A 20,943-nucleotide genomic window follows, 5' to 3' on the forward strand; every position below is an offset into this window, starting at 1 on the left:
ATTAAATAGATTTTTGCTGTCCACTGCTATTACTGGTGTCTTTACCTCATTTGAGTGTACTTTTTTTTTAAAAACTGAATAATTATTAATTAACTGAAGACAGCACCAGGGGTCATTCATTCTCAGACTCTTGTATCTCCCTCTTCAGTCTTATCAAGCCATGATTATTTTTTTAAACACTTTTTCTGTTTCAAGTAATTACAGTCTCTATCATTTATGCTGATGTTATCCCATAATTGCAGATGTTTTCATGCTGACTTTGCTGATCTACAAATTTAGGTATGAGCATTCATGTACATGTGCAATCCAATATTCTTCATGTGTATGGCGTATGTGCCCTATGGTGCATGTTTGAATAATTATTTGCATGTTGATGATCCTCACAGCTAATGCTAGTGAAAAACCAACCGAATTTAATGCAAGACCTCAAAACTGAGAATGAAACCAACACTAAAGATGCTTTAATAGTATTTAATTGTATTTCTAACAATCAGTAAAAATCATGTTTCTCAAAATATTCGTTTTAAAATGAATATCTTAATATCTTTAGATTTAAATGTGTAAAACAACAAAGTAGAAAGAAAAAATAATTAGCATGTCTGAGACAAATTATCTGTGAACATTTAATGCCACATAACCCAGAGTTAATTTAAGTATAGATTATTAAAGAGTTTTAGTCATGGTCATTCTAATTTTAGATTAAATTTTATAGTATATTTGTAAAAGCCCTTAATCATTCTGCAGTACTTTCAGTTAGAGAACAGTTGCACTTCTGTGTAACTGTGTAACTGTCAACACAATCTCTTGACAATTACTGTATTTGGACAAGATTGCATAATCTTAACTTAATTATTAAAATAACTTGAATGCGCAAGACTTTAAGGGTCACTGACTTCCAGTTATTTTACCTAAACGTAAGAAGTCTGTTGTGCTGTTTTATATCGCAAACTGGTATTTGTTATCATTTTGTTTCAATTCATCACAATCCTAAACACACTTTTTTAGTTCAAATAGTTTTACTGTTTAATGCACTTTGCTATTCTCCTAGTCATTTACATTTACGTGTCCAATGAATCAGAAATCTTGCACATTCAAAGAAAATAGCTTGAGGTGGAAATCATACAAAAATGTAGACTGTAGAACAATCAAGGTTAGGTTCAGGTGTTGGGCTTTATGTTACATTAAGGTTTGTGTCATTCACTACACAATATTGCCATCTTGAATGAATTCTCATGTTGACTATGTGTGTGTGCTAATGCTTTCTGCGTTCCAATGTGATCCAGATGCCTCGCTCTGGTCGCAGTACCAGTTCGCCCACTGGCCGGAGTTCCTCCCTCTTCTGACATGCCACTATGTTAAAGTAGCGCAGAATAGAAGCGAGAATAACCTTTTCCTCCATTATAGCAAAACGCTGACCTGAATACACAAACATAAAACTGTCAGCTATTATAAAAAAATTAATAAAAAAAAAAACCTGGAAGAGTATAGAATGACACATTATTTCCATGTATAATGTTTATGCCTGTAAGTCTCACCGATGCAGTTGCGAAGGCCGGCAGAGAATGGAATGAAGGCATAAGGATGTCGACCAACGCAGTTCTCTGGCAGGAAACGCTCAGGACGGAACTCTTCAGGGTCAGGGAAGTAGCGAGGGTCACGGTGAAGGGAATAAGTTATGATGATGACATTTGCTCCTTTAGGAACTTTATAGCCATCTATAGAAGACACAGATAAATATCATGTCAAATGATACAGTTAATTAATTATAATAGCTTACCAAAACATTAAAATTCTCTCATTACTTATTATTATTTATGTTGTTTTAAATGTGGGTTGTGTTATTTCAGTTGAACGTAAAATAAAAAAAAAAAAATAGAGGATAACCTACAACCTACTTTTTGTTACTGCATGATAAAAATCTAAGTTAAGATCATTTTTGTGTGTGTGTGAGACAGAGAGTGTGTGCGTGTGCGTGTGTGTGTGTGTGTGTGTGCCATAGATTGTGATGTCAAAGCCAGTTTTACCGTGTGTGTGGAAAGAACAGCACTAGAATTTGCAATGATATTTGGGGTGAGTAAATAAGAACAGAATTGAAGTTTGGGTACAGCTACCAGTACAATATTTTTAAAAGAATAATTTATTAAATCATTTATTAAATTTCTCTTATTGAAGTTCACAGAAAGTACAAGGTCATACTGATTCGGGCCTCTTTGTTTGTGAACTATTGCGGTAACTGATGAACATAAAGTGGATGAAAAAAATACTAAACTGTGTAAATTAACAAAGTACCACATTACTCAATGCATGCATGACCCAAGGAATGAATGAATATGTAACAAGTAGACTAATATAAGGAACTCACTGATCTTTGTATCCTCACAGATGGTTCGGGCAAAAAATGGAACAGAAGGGAAGAGACGCAGAGACTCCTTTATCACACACTCCAGATAACGCAGTTTCTTTAGATCCTCTGTGTTAATTGGCCTCTCAGACTCGCCTGACACACACAAAAACATTGCACAATTATTAAAATGAGTTCCAAACAGTTTCAGGCTCTTCAACAAAGTAATGATTTAAACACCTATTCTTGGTGTTTAACTGAATAACATGAACCACAAGTGGGCTTAACGCACCAAAAACCTCAAATAGTTCTTGTTGCGCCTTCCTTTGGACTTCAGGATGGGAGCCTAACAAGTGTATGGCCCAGTTCATGGCAGCCGCTGTTGTGTCATGACCCTGCAAAATGTAGCAAAAAAAGCTACATAAAGGTTTCCTCACCAAGTTACCTTGGTTTCAAAACATTAAAGTTTTATAATTGAGATTCTTTTTAATTAAAAGAATTTTAATACAGTAATCCAGAAAATGAGGATGATAATGACTTAGTTTGCCAAGGCTTGCCTAATAACACACAAAACAAGCACTTTACATTAATAAAAGAACAAACTGTTACAGGACCTTCATATTTAATGGGAATATATATATATTTTTTTTTTTCTCAGAGTTATCATAGCATAGTTTAACCCGCAAGTGCCACTAGCCTGTGTGGTTTTGAGCAGTGAATCATGTTGTTCCTCTCATCATTTTAACAGTTCCTACCTCAAACATAAAGGTGTCCACTTCCTCCTGGATATCTTTGTGAGTTAACTTTTTCCCGTCCTCATCTGTTGTTTTTAACAGCATGTCCAAGAAAGCCCGTCTTTTTCTCATCCCCTGGTCTGATTCACTGTCAGATTCAATGTAGGTAATGTACTCTGTCCTCTCGTTAATCACCTACATGACAGAAAGACACTCAGGTGATCAGAATGCAGCCTTGAACAGACTGAATGTGGTCGGATATTACATAAACACTCACACTCTCTGTGAAGGAGTGAAGGACTTTCAGACTACGGTTGTGTTCTCTGCCTTCACCAAAATAGTTATACACAAAATCAGGCCAGTACCAGGGCATCCTCTGGCGCTTGGTGATGATGTCACTCATTCTGTACCAATCAGAATAATAGAAATTGCAAGTTTTAGTAAATATCATATTCATTCATTGGTAACACTTTATTATAGCTTTCAGTAATGAATCATTAACAAACATTACGCTTAACAGAGCATTAGTTAATACATATTCACAGAGCTTTGCTAATGTACTAATGTATAGATTATTATTTCATGTAAACTGAAATGCTTTCAAATGTCACTAAACTTTTAATTCATGCAATCATGCACTTTTTAAAAATCTTCAAAAGATTTTGACAGATGGTTTACAATGATTAAAAGCTTCTTAATCTACTTTTGAGTGCTAACAAATGTCATTAAACTTCAGTTCACATATTACATAATGCTCTTATTTACATTTACAAATGTTGTTCAAATATAGCTTAATTAGTAATTTTAAGCACTTCACAAATTATTCATGTTAACTCATAACCACAGTCTGTAAATGTCATGAATTCGGTCCTCATTTGTTGCGTAGACTATTTGTTGTGACTACTATTTTCACATCTTAACAGGAGGGGAAAAAACTAGTTTATCATTTATCAAGACAATGTTATATAAACAGACTGAACCATGTTCCCTCATAGTAATCAAACTGACCCCTGTACACTGTTGACCCCTTAACCATCTATTTAGAACTGGAATTATTTTGAAGTATTTTGAAACTTTCAGAACACTAAATATGATGACTGTAGACTGTTTTATAAACACACAAAGTCATCTGTTGCATGGCCTTTGGAATAAACCATGACCAAGGACTGAAAGCTAACTCACCAAGCCAGTTAAACACACACAGTTATTTGCAGAGTTTCAAACCAGTATTGATTTGTACTCGGATGCATAAACCTTAAATCTGTCTAGCATCCACCCTAAAAATGTTTCTTCCATATTAACATTAATAAATGTAAAAAGCACTTACCTGTATACACTGCGCACATACTCAGAATCATGGTTGCTCTGTGCATAGATCTTCTTTCCCATGGCAGTCTCTGAAATGTAACAATTCTGTTTTGAATTTTGATACTTGTCCACATCCTCAAACAAACTAATTTGCATTGCCACCCTCACTAAAAACCAAAACCACCATAAACACACAAACAAAAGATATGTAAATAGACATTCATATGTACAGAAAACTACACAAACCACATATGATGTCTAGGGCACAGAGAGTGATGTAGTTAAAGCAGTTGAAAGGGCCTTTTCCAGCTTGTTTCTCAAGTTTCTCTATGAGCACCTCTGCCTGTTCATTCATCACCTCCAGGAACTCAGTTAGTATAGAGAAATGAAATGTTGGCGTCAGCATCTTACGTCTGTGTCTCCACTTATCCCCAGTACTAACAAAAGAAAATACAGAAGGGAATTTAAGACAGGTGTCTTAGTTATTTGCAAAGGGATAATTATTTGTCTGCTCTTTATTATTGAGCTAAATAGAATCAATATTGAACTGTCTCAAGCTCAATCACAATTCTACTGTCTTCAGTTTAGCTGCCAATCACTGAAATGAACTTGATTTATAAATGATGAACTTTACTCAGTTATTGAATTGAACCCAATCAATACTGACCTAAGCTGCTTTACAGAAGAATGTGGATTAGTCTTATATTGATGAAGCTGGCATCACTGGTTCTGATCTGATACTAACTGACCCTGTTTAATACTGTGAAGTTGCTTTGAAATGTTCCCTACAACTAGAAATTATTTAAAATTAGCCTTTATTAAGTTGGTACACAGTTTACCTTGTGAGTAGTCCTGTTCCCAGCCAGGGGTGCAGAAATTTGTATGCGTAGGCCTTGTCCATGTGAACAGGGTTATTCAGCACTGTCTGTATAAGTGGTAGGATTTGCCAAGAGTGACAAAAAAACAAAACAAAATTGAGGACTTGTAAAGTTGTCTTTGTTACTACTAGGGTTGATGATATATTAAGTATTGTAATAAGTATTCATATGCTTGCAATGTAAAAATGTGAAGTACAATTTTGTTAGGAATATAGAAATAAGCAACATTGTGTTGAATATTACAACACTAGTTTCAAAATCCTTTCTTGTCTCGCAGGTGTGAAACTGTTAAAACAGATGTGTTTAACACATTTTTTATTGTATTTTATTCCTTACATTAAACATTTTAAATCAATTTGGCAACAATGGCTGCCAAACTGAAATAAACTGAAATAATGGTTCCTCTGATCCAGAACTTTACTATCACCACCAAAACTAGTCTTCAATCTGCTTAAACGTTTTCCTTATCCTGTTCTTGAGCTTAATTTACACTTTGCAGCATTGGACTTTAACATACTGAATACTATCTTTGAATATTCTTCTAATCTTTAACGTCTTATGTATTTCTTTGTACATAGATACCATACATATAATATCTTTTTCTTTTAACTAATGCACAGTCATCAACTTTTGTGGTGCCACTAAAAAGAGTTCACTCACTAAGATTATCTTGATCTTCAAACATCCGCTCATATTGTGTAATATACTGTCACTATAGGCCAGAGACCCTGATCACAAGTGAGTGTGCGCGTCTTTCTGTCTACATGCAAGTGGACAATACCTCGATAGTCTCAGCATGGTATAAGATGAGAAATGGGATAGGTCCAATCCATAATTTAAACAGAGGAGCATCCCAGAATTCTTTTGTGTAGCCAACCACCTGACAAAAGAAATCTGAAAGACAGTTTTCAAATTTTATACTTCACTGCATTTGAAGGGTTACTTTAATTCAAGTCACACACTGTGACTTGTTCACAGTTCACAATAACTTGAACTTTCTATGTTAAAATTAAAGACAGGGAATAGCTGTCACATAAGAAACTATATGTTTTGATGTTGTTTTAATTTTAAGAATAGAACAAATTAGAATATATTCTTATACACTTTTTGATGGTCTCTTTTGAACATTGAGTTGAAAATAAGTTGCACTTATGTGTCAGCTATTTCTCATTAGAGAATTAGTATAGACTATGAATAATATCTGATATTGTGATGGTCTTTGCAAGTACATTTCAACTTATTCTAATTCTAGCTCTACCTGTCTACTAATACTCACTCTAATGAGAGTTACTAGATATGTAGCTGGAACGTTACAACAGAATGTGATAAAGGGACCATCGAAATAAAGTGAATCGAAATCTAATTTTTAGAATAGAAATGTAAAAAATATAGATTTAGAATATAACATTAAATTAATGTCATAAACTGCGTCAGCTGCACTGATTTATTGAACAATTAGAAATAGCCTATTCTTTTAAAGAATCATAGCATGTAAAAGTGCACACTTACATTGCTTTTATTGTTCTCATGTATAAGGCCTATTCGTTTTATTTTTGTCATTCTCTAATAATTTGTTTTGAAAAATTATCGTGTATAAATTATATGTGTATTTTATATTTATTGACGAGATTAGAGCAAAAAAAACAACTTAAAGATGCTGGGAAGAAAAATAGACCGATATATTGCTCTTCTCACCTCCCGCGTTCGATTTAAACTGCAGCGCGTCCCCGATGAACGGATATGTGTTTCCAATGCCCGGGACTGGCTTCAGTTCTTTCCAGTTGTGCAGGTAGTTTTTCAGCAGCTGGTAGGTGATATATGTCAAAAGAATAACGCAAACGGTCGTGGCTACGAACCCAAAACTATACACACCGACGAACGGGACCATCTTGCCACTGAGAGGCACGGCGATGCGTGTGTGCCTCTATGAGCTTCCCAGTGTTTTATAATGAATTTGCTACTGGACTTTGGACCATCCTGACAAGTTGCCAAACGCAAGTTCCACAAGCACTGCTACAAATGAATTTACTAAAGAACCGCAGAACCTCTGAAATGGGAAAATTTGGCTGCTGTGTTTATGTTGGGAATTCGTGGAAAGACTACTATAGGCTATGGCTGTTTGTGGCCTGTAAGAAACCTGTATAATCTACATCCCAAGTTAAATCACACACACACACAAACACACACACACAAGTTATCAGAGACATTCATGCTTTTTCGTCATTGGACGGTAGAAAGAAAAGGTAGTCTATACTTTATCATAGTTTGCATAATGTTTACATAATCATGAAAGAATGGTGTTCAGTAAAAAAAAAATCAAAAGTAATGTGTAATTAAATACTCTGAGAGACAGTATTTTGTATTTGAAATACTCAAAAAGTAGTTTATACTCTCAGATAATACAATATCTTTCTTCACAAAAAACAACAACACTATGCTTTTAACACGAAGCTTCTTATTTACATTTCCTTGCATTTGTACATAACACACCTGTACACACAAATACCATATTATATATATATATATATATATATATATATATATATATATATATATATATATATATATATATATATATATATATACATATTACACATAACACACTAATATGCTTCTAATATCCAAATCCGTTAAAGGATTTTTAGGCTGCATTAATTAGGTAAACCGGAACCGGGGACACTTTCCATAATTCAATTAAATTTTTCAATTCAAGTTTATTTGTATAGCGCTTTTTACGATACAAATCATTGCAAAGCAACTTTACAGAAAATTAAGTTTCTACAATATTTAGTAGTAGCTTATCTGCGATGACTGTCAGTTTATGTGCATACGGCAGAAATGTTCAGAAAAATCAATAAAAGGCGTAAACAAACAGACGATTAACACTATTAACACCAAACTTATAGCAAAATGTGGTAGTACTGTATGTTGTCTCTGGGTTAGCATCATCTGAGGTCCTCTGAGGGGTTGGCATCATCTCTTCTCTCTACTCATGAATCCAGAATCCAGACTGTGTAAATCCTAGTTACTACGGGTAAATCCCGTGTCAAAACAGAGAAACAAATAAAGACATAATTAGCGTAGCTGCTGTTCCAAGTAAAATTAATTAGTTTAACCCAAGCTAAAGAATAATAATGTGCATTTTATCAGATATAATTGCAGTCCAAAATTATTAGATGCATTATTTTAATGCTTGGCCAAAGAGGTGTGTTTTTCATCTAGATTTAAACAGAGGAAGTGTGTCTGAACCCTGAACATTATCAGGAAGGCTATTCCAGAGTTTGGGAGCCAAATGCGAAAAACCTCTACCTCCTTGAATGGAATTTGCTATCCATAGGTACTATCAAAAGTCCAGCGTTTTGTGACCTTAATAGGTAGCCAGTGCAGAGACTGTAAAATTGGGGTAATATGATCATATTTTCTTGACCTGGTAAGGACTCTAGCCGCTGCATTTTGGACTACCTGTAGCTTGTTTATTGAAGATGCAGGACAACATACATGCATTACAATAGTAATAACACCCGATGTACTTGCTACATCGTTAGAAGAATGGCATATACGCTAATATATATACAGGTGCTGGTCATATAATTAGAATATCATCAAAATTCCATTCAAAAAGTGAAACTTGTATATTATATTCATTCATTACACACAGACTGATATATTTCAAATGTTTATTTCTTTTAATTTCTATGATTATCACTGACAACTAAGGAAAATCCCAAATTCAGTATCTCAGAAAATTAGAATATTGTGAAAAGGTTCAATATTGAAGACACCTGGTGCCACACTCTAATCAGCTAATTAACTCAAAACACTTGCAAAGGCCTTTAAATGATCTCTCAGTCTAGTTCTGTACTCTACACAATCATGGGGAAGACTGCTGACTTGACAGTTGTCCAAAAGATGACCATTGACACCTTGCACAAGGAGGGCAAGACACAAAAGGTCGTTGCAAAAGAGGCTGACTGTTCACAGAGCTCTGTGTCCAAGCACATTAATAGAGAGGCGAAGGGGAAGGAAAAGATGTGGTAGAAAAAAGTGTACAAGCAATAGGGATAAACGCACCCTGGAGAGGATTGTGAAACAAAACCCATTCAAAAATGTGGGGGAGATTCACAAAGAGTGGACTGCAGCTTGAGTCAGTGCTTCAAGAACCACTACGCACAGACGTATGCAAGCCATGGGTTTCAGCTGTCGTATTCCTTGTGTCAAGCCACTCTTGAACAACAGACAGCGTCAGAAGCGTCTCCCTTCAAAAAGGACTGGACTGCTGCTGAGTGGTCCAAAGTTATGTTCTCTGATGAAAGTAAATTTTCCATTTCCTTTGGAAATCAGGGTTCCAGAGTCTGGAGGAAGAGAGGAGAGGCACACAATCCACGTTGCTTGAGGTCCAGTGTAAAGTTTCCACAGTCAGTGATGGTTTGGGGTGCCATGTCATTTGCTGGTGTTGGTCCACTGTGTTTTCTGATGTCCAAGGTCAACGCAGTCGTATACCAGGAGGTTTTAGAGCGCTTCCTGCTGCTGACGAACTTTATGAAGATGCAGATTTCATTTTCAAACAGGACTTGGCACCTGCACACAGTGCCAAAGCTACCAGTACCTGGTTTAAGGACCATGGTATCCCTGTTCCTAATTGGCCAGCAAATTCGTCTGACCTTAACCCCATAGAAAATCTATGGGGTATTGTGAAGAGGAAGATGCGATATGCCAGGCCCCAAGAATGCAGAAGAGCTGAAGGCCACTATCAGAGCAACCTGGGCTCTCATAACACCTGAGCAGTGCCACAGACTGATCGACTCCATGCCACGCCGCATTGCTACAGTAATTCAGGCAATAGGAGCCACAACTAAGTATTGAGTGCTGTACATGCTCATACTTTTCATGTTCATACTTTTCAGTTGCCCAAGATTTCTAAAAATCCTTTCTTTGTATTGGTCTTAAGTAATATTCTAATTTTCTGAGATACTGAATTTGGGATTTTCCTTAGTTTTCAGTTATAATAATCAAAATTAAAAGAAATAAACATTTAAAATAAATCAGTCTGTGTGTAATGAATGAATATAATATACAAGTTTCACTTTTTGAATAGAAGTAGTGAAATAAATCAACTTTTTGATGATATTCTAATTATATGACCAACACCTGTATATAGTATATAGTGTTCTTTCAATTTTTTTTTATATATTATTATTTCATATTTACTTATTCTATTTTTATCAAGTCAAGTCACCTTTATTTATATAGTGCTTTCTACAAAACAGATTGTGTCAAAGCAACTGAACAACATTAATTAGAAAAACAGTGTCAATAATGCAAAATGACAGTTAAAGGCAGTTCATCATTGAATTCAACAACCACCCAATAAAGCATTACAATAATCTAACCTTGAGGTCATAAATGCATGGATTAATTCATTGTTATAAATTGAAGCAACACCTCCCCCTTTTCCTTTTGGATGCGGCTCTTAACAGTAATCTTGGGGGGTAGACTTATTTAAAATAATGTAATCATCAGGTTTTAGCCAGGTTTCTGTCAAACAGAGCACATCTAGGTTATGATCAGTGATCACATCATTTACAAAAAGTGCTTTTGTAGAAAGGGACCTGATATTCAATAAGCCAAGCTTTATCATTTGTTTATCCGTATTGCATCTGTTTTTTATTTGTTGAATTAAATTGTTACTCTTAAATTGGTTCGGACATTTTTTTGTATTTTCTAGTTTGGGAAACAGACAAAGTCTCTATAGTGTGATATCTAGGTGAAAGAGTTTCTGTGTGCTGAGAATTAACTGACTTCTGTGATGTGAGGCGGCTAACAGACGGTCGGTTTAGCCAGTCCGTCTGCTTCCTGACCTGGGCCCCAGTTAGTCAAGTACAAACTCTAAGACTATGTGCCATATTTCTAGTGAGAAGAGTGGCACCACCCCAGGAGGGATAAAGACCATCTCTTTTCAACAGGTCAGGTCTGCCCCAAAAGCTTGTCCAATTGTCTATGAAACCTATGTTATTCTGCGGGCACCACTTAGACATCCAGCTATTGAGCGATGACAATCTGCTGTGTATCTCATCACCACGGTAAACAGGGAGGGGACCAGAGCATATAACAGTGTCCGACATTGTGCTTGCAAGTTCACACACCTCTTTAATGTTATTTTTAGTGATCTCTGACTGGCGAAGTTGAACATCATTAGCGCTGGCATGAATAACAATCTTACTGTATTACTAGAGCACTTTCATCAGACATTTTTAAATTTGCCAAGATGTCGCACTATGGCTCCCGGTAAACATTGGACTATAGTGGGTGGTGTCTCTATTTTCACATTCCATACAATAGAATCGCCAGTTACTAGAGCACTTTCATCAGATGGTGTTTTGACACACTATACATGTGGCAAGCGGTGCAAATAACAATAGCAAGAGAAGCCATTAAGTGGTGTTTTGACTCTCGACTATGCCACCTCACAGTCACCCAGTCGCCCTGCTGCAGAGGCACTGTTACCGGAACCGAACAATGCACAGGAATCCCTGAGCTAGTCGCATCCAAATCCGTATTCATCACTCACAAAATAACTTCACACAATAAAACCCTGCATTCGTTTCTCTAATTCTGAAATCTTCTCTGTCAGCCTAACTATTTCCCTGCATTTATCACATGTGAATCCCTCGTCGCCAACAGAGAGATATAAACTATACATATGGCAAGCCAAACAAAAAAAAAAAGAAAAACAATCAATCACACACACTGACTAAAGAAAGTAACCACACCACATTTGATTAACTAATCAAAAAAAAAAAAAAACAGAGCGAGAGAGAGGAGAGGAGAGGAAAGGAGAGGAGAGGAGAGGAGCAGAAGAGGAGAGGAGAGGAAATGAGAGGAGAAGAGAAAAAGAAAAGAAAAAAGAAAAAAAAAGCTAACAAATGCTAACATACTGCAGGTGCGCTGCACTCATGGATTTATAAAAAAAAAACCAGCGAAAGGCACAAATGGAAACACTAATGACAAGCTAACAAATGCTAACGTGCTGCAGGTGCGCTGCACTCATGGATTTATAAAAAAAAGCGAATGATAAAATTAATCAGATTAGATTGATAATATTATCTTTGTCTTGTTTTGTCACTGTCATTCTGTGTGTGCTGTGGAAGCCTCTGTTACTATAACATATTCCTTGTATGAGTAAACATATCTGGCAATAAAGCGCTTTCTTCACCTGTGTTAATAGTACTGCCAACTATAGCGTATCATAGTTTTTTGATAGATGCAAGTGAATTAAGACATACTGTTGGATCTGGATAAGTTCAACCCCCCCATTAAGAATATCATTAAGTAATCCATTTTATTAAGTACATGAGTACTTTTTTGCAAAAATAAATAAATAAATAAAAAAAATAACACAATGCAGATTAATATTTTCATAAATAAATCCTGTAATTCGTGTATGGTTCCAACTGGAAAAAAATGAAAGAAGTTCTTTTGGTGCTCAGTTCAAACTGGCTAACTATGTATTAAAATATATACTTTCAGATATAGCTCACAGAATGTTATTACAGGACAGAAGAAAAAGTTGCTTTAGAACTTTATTTGCTAGCTGACAAGTGACGTTAGCTTACTTGGCAAAAGTTAGCTACTTGGTTTTATAGACAAACTGAAAATTTTCAAGTATTAAATTAAAATAAATATTATTGCCAATGTCTGAACAGCATGTAACAAAACTTGAAAAAAACATGAAAAACATGAAAAAAAGCCTTATAGACTAATTATTATTATGTGAATGACTTTTGCTGGGAAAATCCAAAGGAAAGTGTCATTACAGTGTAATTTTAATGAACCTCATCTGCTGACATGATGTCGGGGAATCCCACTGGCTGTTAGGTCTACTATTGAGTGTATGCAAGAGCATAAGCAATAAGTTACTGATCACAGCACAATTATCGGCCACCGGTGTCACTAATAACAATAACTCACTTGTTATGATCAGGGTCTCTGGCCTATAGTGACAGTATATTACACAATATGAGTGGGTGTTTCAAAATAACCTTAGTGAGTGAACTCTTTTTAGTGGCACCACAAAAGTTGATAACTGTGCATTAGATAAAAGAAAAAGATACTATATGTATGGTATCTATGTACAAATAAATATATAAGACGTTAAAGATTTGAAGAATATTCAAAGATACCATTAAGTATGTTAAAGTCCAACGCTGCGAAGTGTAAATTAAGCTCAAGAACAGGATAAGGAAAACATTTAAGCAGATTAAAGACTAGTTTTGGTGGTGATAGTAAAGTTTTGGATCAGAGGAATCATTATTTCAGTTTATTTCAGTTCAGCAGCCATTGTTGCCAAGTTGATTCAAAATGTTTAATGTAAGGAATAAAACACAATAAAAATAAAAAAGTTATCTGTTTTAACAGTCTCAAACCTGCGAGACAAGAAAGGATTTTGAAACTAGTATTTCAATATTCAACACAATGTTGCTTATTTCTATATTCCATAGCCCGCAGGAGTCTCTGAGTCACCCGCCAAGCATGTTCTATAAATCAGAATCAGAATGATCAGAATCAGAATGAGCTTTATTGCCAGGTATGTTTACACATACAAGGAATTTGTTTTAGTGACAGAAGCTCCGCAGTGCAACAGAATGACAGCGACAGAACAAAAAACATAATAAAAGAATAAAAAATACAAAAAATACAAATAAGTAGGTAAGGAATGACAATATACAAATTGACAATTGTATGGCAGGTATATTACAAAGAGCAGTTATGTATGTACAGGTATATTATGTGCAAAAAATTTAAGTGTACACTAAGTATGTGTGTTAGATAAATAAGTGTATGTGTATGTAAATATAAATAGTGTAGTGTGTTCCACAGTTATTATTAAGTGTTCATTAGATTGATTGCCTGAGGGAAGAAACTGTTCCTGTGTCTGGCCGTTCTGGTGCTCAGTGCTCTGTAGCGTCGACCAGATGGCAACAGTTCAAAGAGGGAGTGTGCTGGATGTGAGGGGTCCAGAGTGATTTTGCCAGCCCTTTTGCTCACTCTAAATAAGTACAGTTCTTGAATAGAAGGGAGGGTTGTACCGATGATTCGCTCAGCAGTCTGGACTACCCTCTGTAGTCTTTTGAGGTCAGATTTAGAAGCTGAGCTGAACCAGACAGTTACTGAAGTGCAGAGGATGGATTCAATGATAGTGGAGTAGAACTGTTTCAGCAGCTCCTGTGGCAGGTTAAGCTTTCTCAGCTAGCGAAGGAAGTACAACCTCTGCTGGGCCTTTTTCACAATGGACTCAATGTGAATGTCCCACTTCAGGTCCTGAGAGATAGTGGTACCCAGGAACCTGAATGACTCCACTGCAGTCACAGTGCTGTTCATGATGGTGAGTGGTGGGGGGGGGGGGGGTTTCTTCTGAAGTCCACTGTTTTGAGCGTGTTAAGCTCCAGGTTGTTGAGAGTGCACCAGACAGCCAGCTCTTTAACCTCCTGTCTGTAAGCAGACTCGTCACCGTCCTGAATGAGGCGACGAATAAGTGTGGTGTCGTCTGCAAACTTCAGGAGCTTGACAGAGGGGTCCTTAGATGTGCAAGGTTTTGGATATGCTAAGGAATTGGGATAAATCAGGAAGATTACTTACAAAGCAGTCATATGTGGTAGAAGTGATGGTTCTAACATACTTGTAACAAGGAGTAGAATTTACAGTTTTAGCTGAGATATCATCGCTTGGCTGCATAATTAACACCATCAACATCAATTCCATGTGACAGTATTAAATCTAGAGTATGATTTCGACAATGAGTAGGTCCTGAGACGTGTTGCCTAACCCCAATAGAGTTCTGAATGTCTATGAATGCTGATCCCAATGCATCTATTTTTATTATCAACATGGATATTAAAATCACCAACAATTAAAACTTTATCTGCAGCCAGCACTAACTTGGATATAAAATCAGCACATTCTTTAATAAAGTCTGTATGGTGCCCTGGTGGCCTGTATACAGTAGCCAGTACAAACATCACAGGGTATTTATCATTAACGTGTTTCTCTGGATAATGTTATATGAAGCACCATTACTTCAAACAAGTTATACTTGTAGCCTGCCCTCTGAGAAATACTGAAAACTTTGTTATAAACTGAAGCAACAACACCCCCTTTACCTTTTGGATGTGGCTCATGTTGATAACAGTAATCTTGTGGGGTAGACTCATTTAAAATAATGAAATCATCAGGTTTTAGCCAGGTCTGTCAAACAGAGCACATCTAGGTTATGATCAGTGATCATATCATTTACAAAAAGTGCTTTTGTTGAAAGGGACCTGATATTCAATAAACCAAGCTTTATCATTTGTTTATCCATATTACATCTGTTTTTTTATTTGTTGAACATCAATTAAATTGTTACTTTTAAATTGGTTTAGACGTTTTTTTGTATTTTCTAGTTTGGGAAACAGACACAGTCTCTATTGTGTAATATCTAGGTGAAAGAATCTCTATGTGCTGAGAATTAACTGATTTCTTGAACATGAGGCGGCTAACAGACGGTCGGTTTAGCCAGTCTGTCTGCTTCCTGACCTGGGCCCCAGTTAGTCAAGTACAAACTCTAAAACTATGTGCCATATTTCTAGAGAGAAGAGCGGCACCACCCCAGGAGGGATGAAGACCATCTCTTTTCAACAGGTCAGGTCTGTCCCAAAAACTTGTCCAATTGTCTATGAAACCTATGTTATTCTGCGGGCACCACTTAGACATCCAGCCATTGAGTGATGACAGTCTGCTGTGTATCTCATCACCACAGTAAGCAGGGAGGGGACCAGAGCATATTACAGTGTCTGACATCGTGCTTGCAAGCTCACACACCTCTTTAATGTTATTTTTAGTGATCTCAGACTGGTGAAGTCGAACATCATTAGCGCCGGCATGAATAACAATCTTACTGTATTTACGTTTAGCATTAGCCAGCACTTTTAAATTTGCCAAGATGTCAGGCGCTCTGGCTCCCAGTAAACGTTGGACTATGGTGGCTGGTGTCTCTATTTTCCGTACAATAGAATCACCAATAACAAAAGCACTTTGATCAGGTTTCTCAGTGGGTGCATCACTGAGTGGGGAGAACCTGTATAATGTTTTAATCGGAACAGAAGAGCGGTGTTTTGACCAACGACTATGCCACCTCACAGTCACCCAGGCTCTGTAACCGGAATCAAACAATGTATAGGACTCCCTGAGCTAGTTGCATCCAAAGCCGTATCTACAGATTGTGTATACACAATAAAACACATCCTTTGAAACAAACAAAGAGATAATTGTGTAGACACAATAGAGCCCATGCTGTGTAAGGTACTAGCGTTTTTTGTTTGTTTGTTTGTTTTTTTACATATTTTTTATGCTCAAAGAGATCTCTTCAGACAAACGTTTGTGACCATAACAGTTTCATTTATTCTGCCCTTTAACAAAATACAGTGGAGCAGTGTGGGTAAGAAGCTTTGTTATTTTCTCTTAGGTACTAATTATTTGAGAAAACATGAGTTTTATACTACTTAGTACAAACTTAGGGTGCACAATGTCTATTTTCTAAAGTCTGCATTAATGCTAAACGGTGTAAATGTCTTTTGTTTGAGTATTTAACCAATTGAAATATTTTGTACAATGCAGCCATCCAGTGGTCATTTATTTAACAAGATGAAAACTAATCTTATTTGCTCTGTTTTTTTGTTTTGTTTTGTTTTTTTACTGTATAGGGGAGACCAGGGCAAGTTGACACCTTTTACGCCACTGAATATTTCTTAGCATCAATTTTTTATTTTTTAAGTCTAATGAACATATGGAGATATTGCCATATGTGACAACTATGTGAAAACTAGTCTTGGTCTCCCATATAATGTATAAAAAAAATATCAGTGCTACAAGAAGTCTTTATGATTTATTCTATTTCATGAAACATTAAATGAACATTGTGGTCAAAAGTTTTTTTTTTTTCTGCTTTTATTTCGTTGTGCAGAATAAACAGCAAAACAAAAGTCATGGTGTGTATTTGAAAGTCTAAGCAAGCACATCCCATGGCTTAAGGGAGGAGTACCACACATTTTCAAGTTCCCATTTAACAGGCAAGGAGCTCCTTTAAAACCTACTACAGATCTAACAAAACGTAAAAAATGTTAGTTGCTGAACTGTTGAACGGATCGGTGGTTTTTGTCTCACTTCTACTTGTGCTGACTTATAACATATCAGTTGCTTAAAGATTACATGTATAAATGAAGAGAACTGAAACCTGTCCTAATTTTCAATATACATGTTGCCCCTTATTATTAGAAAATACAGGATTAGTTTTCACTGTTATGCTGATGATACTCAACTATATATATCTCAACAAGACCAGATGAAACTTCTAAATTATCTAAGCTAACAGACTGTTGAAAAAGTAAAAGATTGGATAACCAACAATTTTCTCCTATTACATTCGGATAAGACAGATATATTACTTATTGGACCAAAAAACAGTACACAGAATCTCTTTGCAATTACAAATTGCAACTAGACAGATGTACTGTTACTTCCTCTACAGTCAAAAATCTGGGTGTTATATCACACAGTAACTTGTCTTTTGAAAATCATATTTCCCATGTTACAAAAACAACATTCTTCTGTCTTAGAAACCTTGCCAAGCCACAAACACGTTACCTGTTTCTGATGCAGAAAAGCTATAGTTCATGCAATCATGACCTTTAGACTGGACTATTGTAATGCACTGCTAGCTGGTTGTCCTGCATCTTCAATAAACAAGCTACAGGTAGTCTAAAATGCAGCGAGTCCTTAACAGGTCAAGAAAATATGATCGTATTACCCCAATTTTACAGTCTCTGCACTATTAAGTTCCATATCAGTTACAAAATATTATTACTTACCTACAAGGCCCTTAATAGTTTAGTTCCTGCGTACCTCACTAGTTTTCCACCATGCTACAATCCATCACGCTACCTAAGGACGCAAAACATCTCAGTTACGTATGTAACCACGGTTCCCTGAATAGGGAACGAGATGCTGCGGTGACGTCACCGTATGGGAACACCTTTCGGTGTGACGAATGTCTGAAGCCCTATACCATCCCGCCAATTTTATTGGCCAAATAGCGCTTGGCACCGCCGTACGCATGCGTACGCATAGTATACCTGAGTGCCGCACGCTATTTCGCTCAGATTTCATGAACTGAAGAAATGCTATCAAGGTACGGAACGGCCCGGACCGCAGCATCTCGTTCCCTATTCAGGGAACCGTGGTTACATACGTAACCGAGATGTTCCCTTTCATAGGTCACTTCGATGCTGCGGTGACGTCACCGTATGGGAAACCCTATACCATAACGCCTGACGTACCTGATAGTTGGGATCCAAGGAAAGTATCTGCTCAAGCGGATAGAACCCGGGAGCCAGGAGCCATCCTTCCATCCAGACTGTAAAACTTGACAAAAGTGCTCGGTGAGGACTATCCTGCCGCAGCACAGACATCATATATAGAAAATCCACTGAGAAAAGCTTTCGATGAAACCACTGCTCTTGTGGAATGAGCTCTAATTCCTAAGGGCTAAGCGAGTCTGCGCGCCTCATAGGCTAAAGATATAGTCTCCACCATCCAATGGGACATGCACTGCTTTGTGACAGCATGGCCTCTATTTTTGTGTCCTAACAGACAACAGCTGGTCGGACTCACGCCATGGAGCTGTTCGATCAACATAAGTCTTCAGCGCTCTGACAGGGCAAAGACTCAGATCTCCTAACCCCGCCTCTGAGCCTCCAAGACCACTTGCTGAAAGTGAAAAGGGTTTGAGGCGACCTTAGGGACATAATTAGGCCTCGGTCGCAGCAGTACTTTCACAAACCCTGGTGAAAAGTCCATGCACGAGGGCGAAACAGAAGAGCCTGCAAATCCCCAACTCTCATGAGGGAGGATAAAGCCACAAGAAGAACTGTCTTTAAAGTAGGATTTATTTAATTTTTTACAATTTCCAAGGGCTCGAACGGATGTTCTGATAGACCTTGCAACACAATGAATAAATTCCATGAAGGAACTCGTGCAGGGCGGAAAAGGCCTTAGCCGTCCCAATCCCTGTATAAGCGAGAGACCAGTGGATGATGGCCCACTGAAGTACCACCTATATATTACGTTAGCTGAAAAGGCTGCCACGTAAACTTAAAGAGTGGCTGGTGTTACTTCATCAGAAAAACGGCCTTGAAAAAACTCCAGTACTGAAGCCACGGGGCAGTAAACTGGATCTAAATTATTAATTCCACACCAGGCCGTAAACAGTTTCCATTTGAAAGCATAAAGCGTCTCGTAGAAACTGCCCTAGAATTCATTATAGTCTCGGTGATTCCAACTGAAAAACCGGGACATATTAACTCACTCCGTTCAGAGGCCACGCCAACAGCTTCCATAGATCTGGCCTTGGGTGCCAAATCATCCCTCGTGCTTGCGATAGTAAGTCCTGTCTGAGGGGAATCTCCCACGGAGAGCCAGCTACAGATTGACCAGATCCGCAAACCACGGCTGTGTGGCTCCACACTGTCCAGCCAAATTCTGGATAGCACTGCTGGAATTAGTCGAATTGGAGGAAAAGCATAAGATGGTCCTGGGCCAATCGTGAGCTAACGCATCCAAGCCTAGGGGCGATGGCGGGCATAGGGAGAACCATAGCAGGCAATGTGTAGTCGTGCTCGACACAAATAAGTCCACTTTCACTTCTCCAAATACTTGCCATATAAGGCTACCGTTTGGGGGTGCAACCTCCATTCCCCTTGCTCCAGGCTCTGTCTGGAGAACAAACCTGTTCTGAAGTTCAAGTGCCCAGGGACATGAACCACTCGGATCGACAGAAATCTGTTCTGAGACCAAAGAAGAATAATCCTCGCCAGTCTCCACAGGGGGTGAGAGCGTAATCCTCCTTGCTGATTCAGATACGACACAACCGCTAAAAACTGCCAGCAATTCCAACCTGTTTATCCGATCAGCAGATTCAAGAAATACTGGAGAGCTAGAAAAACTGCCAGCAATTCCAACCTGTTTATATGCCAGCCGCGTTGTGTCACTGTCCATGCTCCGTGGCGTCCTTGACAAACAGTTCCCCAACTGGTCAAAGACGCGTCCGTCGTGCTACCCTTACGAAAAAGAAGTTTATTCAAGTGTGCTATTAGTATACTTCTTTTAACCTAAAAATAGGAAAGTATGCTTTAGTTTTACTTTTTATGTACTTCTCAGAAATGGGCTTTATTTACTTCTCAGAAATATACTTAAAATGACATTTAAGTATACTTGACTTATGCTTACAAAAAGTCTAAATATACTTGAACTTTAGTTAAGTATACTTAATAAAATAAACTTGAAGTATACTACTTTTTGGTAAGGGTAGTCTCGCGGGAAGCACAAATACCCAGCTGAACTCCAGTTTGAAGGAATTTATCTGACATCCATGGTTTTATCGACATAACACACCTCCGTGTCACCGAAATCGTACAATGCGGAAAACAACGGGGTGAAATGTTTTGGCTTTTCGTCCACCCTGAAAATGGGCGCATGTGAAGCAAGCCCAGACGGATTACAGGGGATGCCGCTACCATTAGGCCCAGAAGTCTGAGGCACAAACTCACCGTCACTGCGCAACCTGCTATGAAATGGCGCAGGCATAACGTGA

The 20,943-nt window shown here is 37.4% G+C and overlaps 1 protein-coding gene across 1 annotated transcript; it reads right to left on the reverse strand.

Annotated features, from left to right (window-relative positions):
* Positions 1 to 433: 433 nt before the first annotated feature.
* LOC109072297 (cytochrome P450 4V2-like) lies at positions 434 to 7,199 on the reverse strand. Its single transcript, XM_042716681.1, has 11 exons — positions 6,957 to 7,199; positions 6,043 to 6,155; positions 5,223 to 5,308; positions 4,630 to 4,820; positions 4,403 to 4,472; positions 3,353 to 3,479; positions 3,097 to 3,270; positions 2,634 to 2,736; positions 2,363 to 2,497; positions 1,536 to 1,715; positions 434 to 1,416 (listed from the first exon to the last, which is right to left on the reverse strand). The coding sequence occupies exons 1-11, from the start codon at positions 7,147 to 7,149 to the stop codon at positions 1,253 to 1,255; spliced, it is 1,536 nt and encodes a 511-aa protein (XP_042572615.1). The 5' UTR covers positions 7,150 to 7,199; the 3' UTR covers positions 434 to 1,252.
* Between the last annotated feature and the right edge of the window lie 13,744 nt (positions 7,200 to 20,943).

Source organism: Cyprinus carpio, chromosome B1 (assembly GCF_018340385.1).
Source record: "Cyprinus carpio isolate SPL01 chromosome B1, ASM1834038v1, whole genome shotgun sequence".
In the NCBI taxonomy this organism is placed as follows: Eukaryota; Metazoa; Chordata; class Actinopteri; order Cypriniformes; family Cyprinidae; genus Cyprinus; species Cyprinus carpio.

Excerpts from the sequence above, each read along its gene's own strand:
- LOC109072297 (XM_042716681.1), bottom strand. The coding sequence starts at position 7,149 with ATGGTCCCGTTCGTCGGTGTGTATAGTTTTGGGTTCGTAGCCACGACC. Across the intron at positions 3,480-4,402 it reads TATGTGCGCAGTGTATACAG|AATGAGTGACATCATCACCA; the intron begins GTAAGTGCTTTT and ends TGATTGGTACAG. Across the intron at positions 1,417-1,535 it reads CGGCCTTCGCAACTGCATCG|GTCAGCGTTTTGCTATAATG; the intron begins GTGAGACTTACA and ends TTGTGTATTCAG.